The following is a 10,068-nucleotide window of genomic DNA, read 5'->3' on the forward strand; positions in this document are numbered from 1 at the left end:
AAGAGTCACGGATGACTTTATATTAATTTGTGAGAAGAAAGTTGAGACAACCTCTTCATTGTTCTCTTCAAAGGCCTCATCATCATCATAGTCACAACTACCATTTATATAAAAATAATACTCATATTCATCTTCAAAATCATCCATAATATCTTCAGATGGAGTTTGTGAAGAAAATTGCACACTATTATTACCAACATCAAGGCAAGGAGGATCAAAATGATGGAAATTTTCTAAGTGCAAGCTAAGCCTTCTTCTTTCTTCCATTGGTCTATGTGATTGCTATTTGATGGAAATGAAAATCTAACAAAGTCCTCTAATAGTTGCGATTTAGAAAGGTCATCAAATTCTACATTTAAAATGTGTGCATATAGCTCTGGTCCTGTCAATTGATTTGAATATCGCAAATTTATATGCCACATTTGCTATATGTCAGAATCGTTCTACAACTTGCATGCTCGGTATCTTGGCAAATTTATGGCTATTGGATATTTATACACTAGATTCGACAAAATTTAATTGGAAGGAAACTCTAGTATTTATCTAATATCTTGCTTTAGTAGGGATAAAAAAATATTTACATTAATCCTCATTATTCTCATATCATTAGATTCAAATGTTACACAATCTAGAACATTGAAATTTTGACCGTTTACATATATGCACACTAACTCTTTTCTATTGTCCATTTTCCCTATATATTCAGCAAATTTTTTATTAATCAAATTAATATTAAGGCACGAAAAAAAAATCTAATCCCTATACAATAAACCAAGTATCAAAGCATTTTTTTTAATATACTTTCAGGCATCCACATGTGACTAATTTATTTTTTTATAATATTATAATAGCAATTTATTTGGTTTCCCTCTCAATTTAAGTAGATAAAAATCATGAACAAGAGAACTTTTTTTTTTGATGAATTTCATTTTTTTAAAAAAAATTGAATGAGTGGGTTTGGTTGTTTTTAATACAATATTTATCATCCATATAACAATATGATTGTAAATTATTTTATTTGACAGTAGATTTCTTACCCATTTAATTGACAAAATAGGAAATTTTGGTATTATCATAAGATATAAATAAACACATGTTCATACCAAAAATATCAACAACATGATTCTATTTTTTCAAAAAAAAAATATTTTAACTAAGTTTTTTTTTAAATATAAATTAATAACAATGACTTGTATTATCAGAGACCGTAGATATTTATAAAAGATTACCAACTCCAAAATATATTATCTTAAATAAATATTTTATTTAAAAATAATACTTTATTACATATTTTAATAAAAACATGATTTAAAAAATGAATATTATTTATTTTTAAAAAGTGGATTTTTTTTTAAATACTGTGCCACTGACCATGACTGACACGATTACTTATAGCAAAAGCAACATTATTTATATATTTTTTATTAAAAATGATTATAAAAAGCAAAATTTACTGTTGATTTACAGGACAATTTCGACAGTAAATACAAAGGATTAAGATATGACTGAGATTGAGATTATTTTCTTCTTACGCCATATGTTCATGCCAATTAATATTTTAATAATATATTACCTTCCTTTTTTTTTATCTTTATATAAAAGCATATAACATTATTATTGTACAACCTTAACTAAAAAAATATCACTTAGCTCCTTCCAAAAAAAAAATTCACTTAGCTATAGCTATTATATAAATTTATTATGTTAATAAAATAACCACTAATCATGTATAAAATATTATTAACACAATAGCATTAATAAAATATCAGAAGACTACAATAAAAATAAATATTTATATGTATAAAAAAAGTTTAAACATATACAAAAAAATCAAATATTTTTTATCATAATCAAAATATTAAATCATGAATATAATATATATAGACACACACACTTACCTACTTTATTCTGATGTTAAAATGAAAAAGACCTTTGAGAGCAACAGAGAGACAGACGCAACACTTAAAAAAAAAAAAAAAAAAGAAGCAAAGGGGGAAGAGAATGCGGACACTGGAAGATGAAGCAAAAAGGAAGAAGAACATAAAGGAAGTATTTTTACCTCGGAGTCAAAAAGTGTTCGTGTTGGATCGTCTTCCTCACTTTGAAGTTTCGGTCCAAAATTGAGAGAGTGATGAGAGAGAAAGGTAGTGAGAGAGTGCTTTTTAAGGCTAGTGATTCGACTTCATCCATCAATCCTGGAGATGGAGAAAGTGCAGCTCGTTCGATTGAGGAGGAAGATGTCCTCGCACGTAGTACCAAAAAGCTAGATGAAGATGTGATCATGCAAGGTACAGAAACAGAGACTGAAGCGAAACAAAGGGAAGAAAAGTCGAGAACTCAGCAGGACGTAACTGACTCCCGTCCGAAACAAATCTCCTATAAGGCGAAGTTGATTGGAACAGAGGATAAGAAACGCGATCTAGACTTTGAAGAACAGTTTCAAGAATGGCTGAAAGAGGAAACTCAATGTGCACCACAATGGACTGAGGAACAGCAAAAAATAATCGATACACTCCCTACTGTCAAAGTACCAGATGAAAGACTCAAAGAACTATGCAAGCCATGGAAAGACGCACTGATTTTGACACTGATGGGGAAGAAGATGCGGCTGGTGGAATTACGAGTTAAACTGGCTAGAGTGTGGGGTACGTATAATTTTGAACTCATTGATTTCGAAAACAACTACTTCACTTTTCGAACAGATAGCATTGAGCTGTACCGAAAGGTTCTCAGTGATGGACCTTGGGTAATCTCAGGACACTGTCTTGCGGTGCAAAGGTGGAGTCCGAATTTCAACCCATTCACAAATCAGATTCAAAAGATTGCTCTCTGGATTCGGGTGCCTGTTCTATCCATGCGCTGTTATAATGAAGAGTTCATGTGGGAGACCGGTAACATGATAGGGAAAGCTCTGAAAGTTGATATGAATACCCTTGCTCAAGTGAACCAAAAAAACACCGTGGAGAGAGGAAGATATGCCCGAGTAAGTGTAGAAGTTGATCTGACGAAACCACTACATTCTCGCTTTATTATTAGAAGGAAAATCTTTACGCTCATTTATGAGAGAATTAGTGTCATCTGTTTCAACTGTGGCAAAGTTAGACATAAGAATGAAGACTGTCCCATGAAGACTCCTGAAACTGGGCAACCGGTAGGAGAAGAGAAAAATCAATCAACAACACCAAAAGAGCAGAAACAAACACCATCCACCTCAAGGTTTCGCTAGAGCAAAGATATGGAGAATGGATGTTGGAAAAGAGGCCTTACAGGCCAATAACTTGTAGGAATGATATTGAATAGTCACCAAACGGATGGTCCGCTAGATAAAAGATGAACCCCAGAGACGTCAACGTCAATAACGTTGCATCCAGATTTGCAGTCCTTTCTGAGGATATGGACCAAGAAAAGAGGCAACCACAAAAAAAAGTTTCACATAAGAAGGGACCTAGTGTCGTCTGGAAGAGGAAAGAGAGTGAGATCAACAAGGAAAAAATGGAAATGGTCAGAAGGAAGGTCAGGAGGGCAGCAGCTTGGGGGCTAGCACGTCTAATCATGAAAAAGGAAATCCTAATAAAGACAAGTCTTCAGGTCGAAAACAACAACCTCAGAAAGAAATCACAAAGGAAGATGCTGAGAGAATATTTTCTTTTTCGGCCGAGAAACAACAAAAGGAGAAGGGTAGAAGAGGAAACTCACTAGGTAAAGGACAAGTGGGCGAGTCACACTCCAGTATGAACAACAATTTGGTTAGTGGGCTGAAGAGAAGCTTGACAACAAGGCCTAAAATCCTGTCGCCTGTCCTAAAAAGAAAACAATCAACAAGACTTCATAATATTACGATGGGTAACTTGTCTTTCAAGGGTCCATTACCTTTAGAACAAATCATCCAGGCCAACACCACAACGGAATATCCCCAAGCTACTGATGATCTGGCGACAAGGAAACTAGCAAATGAAGCAAGCCGAATGCTGAACATTAGTGTGATGGAAATGAATCTCACCCACTCTAATGACCCACCCATTCAACAATTCCATGGTAATCATAGCAACATGGATGACGATTCCACTGGGGATCCACTAGAAAACTTTTATGAAATAGAAGGAAGAGAAGGAGAAAGTGATTCTGAGGGAGTACCTACAACCCCTCAATCGAATCGTCAATGATTTCCCAGGTTCCCTTTATCTCTTATATTCATGAATTTGCTAGTCTGGAATTGTAGGGGCTGTGCCTTAAAAAATTTTCCCATCCAAATTCAGGACTTAACCAGAGATAAACAAATTAAAGTCATGGTTCTGTTAGAAACATGCTCTAGTGGGGTCAAAGCTGATAGAATTTCACAAAAAATGGGATTTACAAATTGGATAAGGGTTGAAGCCACAGGTTATGCGGGGGGTATCTGGATGTTTTGGAATGAGAAAGAGGTCAAAATTCATTATATCAGTTCTACCACTCAGCTTCTTCATGTCTACCTTGAGGAAAGCAATGGGAATAATGGATTTTGGTTCACCAGTGTTTACGCAGAACCAAATGTACTGATGCGTAGATACTTATGGTTTGACCTTTGTTCAATCAACAACTCTGTATCTGGACCTTGGCTAATTATGGGGGACTTCAATGCTTATTTATCCCCAGATGATAAAACCGGAGGTGCGCAAGCGAATTATACCTCTATGTCACAATTTGGTGACTGTCTCCAAAAATTGCAGATGATAGAAATTGAAACAATAGGTGAAAGATTCACTTAGGAGAAACTCCCCCTGAAAGAAAAAATTGACTGGGGCTTTGCTAATTACCAATGGCATATGAAGTTCAGTGAGTGTAAAGTGCACCATTTATCGAAATTCGGGTCTGATCATAGACCCCTCCTCTTAAAATCTCGATGTTCTCATGTCCTAGACAGAAGGAATAGATTATTTAGAGTTGAAGCAGCATGGTTTTTGGAAGAGGACTTTATCAATGTTATTAAAAATGCTTGGTCAGAAACAGATTGGCTCTCCAGTGTTAGACAATTTCAAGGAGATGCTGAAAAGTGGAACCGTAGCAGAATTGGCAATATTCCTTATAAGAAGCGGGGTTTACTAAGAAGATTAGAAGGGGTGGAAAAAGCAAGAAACAGAAAAGATAGTCAATATCTTCAGAAAGTAGAAGCTGATTTATGGAATGAATATAGTAAAACCATTTCTCAGGAGGAGTTACTGTGGTACCAAAAATCTAAATGTAACTGGTTGAAATGGGGAGATCGCAATAGCAAGTTCTACCATGCCACCACAAAAATGAGAAGAAAGAAAAACAACATTGATGCTCTCAAGGATGAACAGGGAAATTGGGTTGAAAATCAAGATGAGTTGAAATCAATGGCAGTCAACTTCTTTAAGTGCTTGTTCAATTCTGAAGGTGACTTGCCGTCAAGTCCCAACTCCCTAAAATCTTATCCCAGGTTAAGCAAAGAAAAACTTGAGATGCTACATGGGGACGTTACTGAACCTGAAATTAAAAATGTTGTGTTTGACATGGGAGCTATGAAGGCCCCGGGGCCCGATGGCATCCAAGCACTCTTTTACTAACACTACTGAGGACTATTAGAGAAGAATATTATCCAAATGGTGAAAGGTATTTTCCAGCACCCGCCTAATTTAAAAAAGCTAAACCAAACTCACCTGGTACTAATTCCCAAAACAGATAAACCTGAATGCATGAAGGAGTTCCGCCCCATCTCTCTATGTAATGTGAGTTATAAAGTGGTCTCCAAAGTGTTAACCAACAGAATTAAAGGTGTTATCAGCAAATTGGTGGATAAGCATCAAAGCAGTTTTATTTAAGGAAGGCAAGGAAGTGACAATGTGATTATTGCCCAAGAAGTCCTGAATACAATGAGGAATAGCAAGCGAAGAAAGGGGATAGTAGCTATAAAAGTAGATTTAGAAAAAGCATATGACAGATTGGATTGGAGATTTGTCAAACGGTGCTTACAGGAAGTTGGGTTTACGGGAAAAATTCTGGAATTGATACAGCTTTGCATTAAAAGTCCAACAATGAGAATTCTTTGGAACGGGGAGCCTACAGAAGAAATCAAACCTTCAAGAGGGGTTAGGCAAGGAGACCCTGTCTCACCTTACATCTTCACACTTTGCATGGAGAAACTTAGCCACATGATTCAAGATGAGATTAACTTAGGCAACTGGAAACCAATAAAGTTGAATAAGAATGGACCACCTATCTCACACCTCTTCTTTACAGATGACCTTTTCCTATTTGGGGAAGCCTCTTCCGACCAAATTGAAGTAATTAGCAATTGTTTGGAGAGGTTTTGCAACCTTTCAGGTCAAAAGGTGAACAAGATCAAAACTAAGATGAGTGTTTTCAATTCTGTCTACTGCTCTAGAGCTTTGTCTTTAAGCAAACAACTAGGTGTCACCCTTACTGGAGACCTTGGAAAATACTTGGGAATCCCTCTATTGATTAAGAGGGCAAACTATTTGAATTTCAAGCCCATTTTGGGAAAGGTCAGAGCCAAACTATCAGGGTGGAAAGGCAAACTACTCATATTTTCTGGGAGATCAATGCTCATAAAATCCATACTCACGGCAATCCCGAACTACCACATGCAAACCATGCTTCTACCTAAGAAATTACTTCAAGAAATCGAGAAGGAAAGCAATGCCTTTCTATGGGGAAGAAGGGATGGTGAAAAGAAACTTCACCTTGTCTCTTGGGATATGGTTAAACATAAAAAAGAATCAAGCAGTCTAGGAGTTAAGGACTTACAAGTGCAAAATCAAGCCTTTATTCTAAAATTATGCTGGAATTTGGTCAACAATAAAGACTCCTTTTGGGTTAAAGTTGTGAGATCCAAGTACAAGTGTGGGGATTCTGATATGCCTATGATTTCCAAAAGGAAAAATGCTTTAGAAACGTGGAAAAGTATGCTTAAAGTCTGGGATAGGTTCACAGAAGGCATTGGCAAGTGATGTAACCCGGGTAGAAATTCAAAATTTTGGTGTGATAACTGGTCTATCATGAATGAACCCTTAATCAAGTATGTCAAAACTAATAGTCTCCCGCTGGAAAATGAAGCCACCATTGAAGATTTTATCTCTCCAAGCGGGGGGTGGGACATAACTAAAATGGCAAATTGGCTCACTTTCTCCATCATTAGTCGAATCACTAGCACTAGCCCACCAAATGTGTTGAGAGGAAGTGATAAATTTGTGTGGAAACCATTAACAGATGGTTTTTTTAACATTAAATCTGCTTATGACTTTCTCCTTGCAGGTATTGATGCGAATGGAGACAGCTTATGGAAAAAAAATTTGGAGATGTGATGCACCTGAAAAAATGAAAAACTTCATTTGGCTCTTAGGGAACAACATAGTCCACTCAGCACAACTCAGAGAACGAAGGGGCATAACTAGCTTAAGTGCTTGTCCAATGGGATGCATCGAAGAAGAGTCAACTATGCACATAGTTAGAGATTGCAAAATTGCAAGAGATGTATGGAGACAAATTATAAAACCTGAATATTGGAGCGATTTTTTGCAAAAACATTGTCTGGAATGGATTAGATGGAATAACACAAATGACCCTGGCATTGAGTCTATAAAAAAGGTACCCTGGACCATTATTTTTGCTTATGTCTACTGGGAACTTTGGACCAACAGATGTACAAATTTATTTGGAATGAAAAGCCTAAATTGCATATTGACACTAACAAGTGCATCATGAAAGCCATGACTGATATCAGTCTCACTAGGAGAGTTAACATGGGAAAAAACTCCCACAAGCCAAATGATAAATGGCACCCCCTTGAAAAGGGCTTTGTAAGATTGGATGTTGATGGGTCAGTGTATGCTAATGGTCTTGCTACATGTGGAGGAGCTTTGATATATGAGAATGGAAGATGGATCACAAGTTTTTGTGGTAAACTAGGGCAACTTCCACCGGTATTAGCTGAAATTATAGGTATCATTATGGGACTTGAAATTTGTTGGTCAGCAGGGCTATTGAAAATAGAAGTCTGCACTGATTGTGTTGAAGCCATTAATCTCCTAACTAAAGGATTTAATGAGGATCACCCTTTTCAGGACATCCTATCTTATGCTACTAATGTGTTAAATAGGAATTGGTCTATTTCCATCAATTTTGGTTTTAGGATTGTTATTACTATTGCTCTCAATCTAGCTAGGAGAGCTCACTCTGAGGAGGATTGCTTTCGCATCTTTGATCATCCACTACCTTAGGCATTTGTAGGAGGTGGATGATGATTATTGTTAGGTTTCCCTTTAGTCTACTTTTAGTTTCTTGTTTGTTCAGTATTGAATGATATTCAGTTTCTTATTCAAAAAAAAAAAGGAAGAAGAACATGTGTCAGAAGAAATTGAAAACACTAATTATGCAACTTGCATTTATTTTCGAAGCTTCCTTATTGTAGATGCACATATTAAGAAATAAGGGAAGAAAAAAAAGTAAAGCTGTCAATTAAAACTGATCTTTAAAGGGTTAAGGTTTAAATGAATTAGCCTTAATAAATTTAATCATACTTCAAGGCTTCTTTTTAAAAGGCTCGATCTTAACCCTCAGGGTCAGCCCTCAGGGTCTCAGCCTTATTTTTTTTTTACTTTTTTAATTTATAATTCTAAAAAATATATTTATAATCCTAAAAAAAATTATTATACATAAAATTAAGTTTAAAAAATAAATTTAAATTAATTTACACTACAACAAATAAAGAAAATTTAAATATTTAGATCTAATATCAAACAGCAATGTAACACACCAAATTTTTTTTTTTAAATAATTTAACTCAATCATAGTTGGGTTACAGCCACCCAACACATTTTTATATCAATAATTTCGATATAAAATATTTTATAATTGGCTTCAACTCACACACTATAACATTTCAGATAAATTTTTACCTCTAAATATTATTTTTTTTAAAATTTCTATTAACCTAAATTAACTATTAAAATTTAAATTGGGATGTTACAAGCAACATCAAAATTAATACCAATAAAAATTAGACTTGGCTAACATTATTAACTAAATCTTAATGAATGAATGAAGGAGGGACGAATGAGTCTAATATGTTTATTTTTTTAGTTATATATTTAATCTTCTATTTTTTTACATTATAATTTTTTAAAAAAATAATAAAAGGGTTTAAAAGGGCCCCCTTTTATTTTCAAGCTTAAAAGGGCTTGAATTATCTTTTTTTTCAAAATAGAGACCCGGCCTTAGTTATTTTCATGTTTAAAAGGGACGACTTAACGGATTTAATTCTAATTGACAACTCTAGAAAAAAGTACCCCATATTGATCAACAAGACATCACAATACATACTCCCTCCGTTTAAAAATATAAGACATTTTTAATCTAATCTCATCCCCCAATAAAATAATCACCTATTTTTAAACTAATTCTATTTTTTTACATTTATTCCTATTAAATACTCTATAATAAATATAAATTCACTATCAATAAAGGTACTTTAAAAAAAATTACATATTAAAAAATTAAAAATATTTTATATTTTTAAATATTTAATTTTTTAAAAAAATATTTTATATTTTTAAACGAGAGGAATAAAAAAGTTTGCTCATAAACCATTAAGACTTGACGCCGCATATATTCTCATGCAAATACAGTGTCACGTCTTGCTACTGTTGCAGCGTGATGTCACATCCCAGTAGCAGCATTTTTTTAAAAAAGATAAAGTGAACTAGGTGCGCTAGAAACTGCTTTTTAGTGCAATAGAATTTGACTTTTTCACACTAACTTGGATACCATAAAAATTGAGTACAGCAAAATCTGGCACGATGAAATGGGTTTGTCAGAAACTGATTTTGTATTCATAATATCTAGGAAAATAATTTCCACAGTATAGTATATGAGAAATTTCTTTTTTCTTTCATAACATTTTGGTCAAAAAGCCTTGAAATTATCACTTTAACTCTTTGCTCTCGCCCTATATTAACTAAAATATGTCCATATATGTGGACAGAATCAGAAACTGTTGTGTTGTATTTTCTAAAAGCTCCACAGATATATCTGGATTAAATTAAGGGACAA

The 10,068-nt window shown here is 34.4% G+C and overlaps 2 protein-coding genes across 2 annotated transcripts; both read left to right on the plus strand.

The window, feature by feature from the left end:
- The first annotated feature begins 2,131 nt into the window (after positions 1-2,131).
- Positions 2,132-3,226, plus strand: LOC129308868 (uncharacterized). Its single transcript, XM_054950244.1, has one exon. The coding sequence runs from the start codon at positions 2,132-2,134 to the stop codon at positions 3,224-3,226; it is 1,095 nt and encodes a 364-aa protein (XP_054806219.1).
- Positions 3,227-7,124: 3,898 nt separating this feature from the next.
- On the plus strand, positions 7,125-8,237 carry LOC129308869 (uncharacterized). The gene is made up of 3 exons (XM_054950245.1): positions 7,125-7,272; positions 7,361-7,605; positions 7,659-8,237. Exons 1-3 carry the CDS (start codon positions 7,125-7,127, stop codon positions 8,235-8,237), a joined length of 972 nt encoding a protein of 323 aa, XP_054806220.1.
- Positions 8,238-10,068: the final 1,831 nt, after the last annotated feature.

This window comes from Prosopis cineraria, unplaced genomic scaffold (assembly GCF_029017545.1).
Source record: "Prosopis cineraria cultivar Desert tree isolate PC_DT_omini unplaced genomic scaffold, ASM2901754v1 PC4, whole genome shotgun sequence".
Lineage (NCBI taxonomy): Eukaryota > Viridiplantae > Streptophyta > Magnoliopsida > Fabales > Fabaceae > Prosopis > Prosopis cineraria.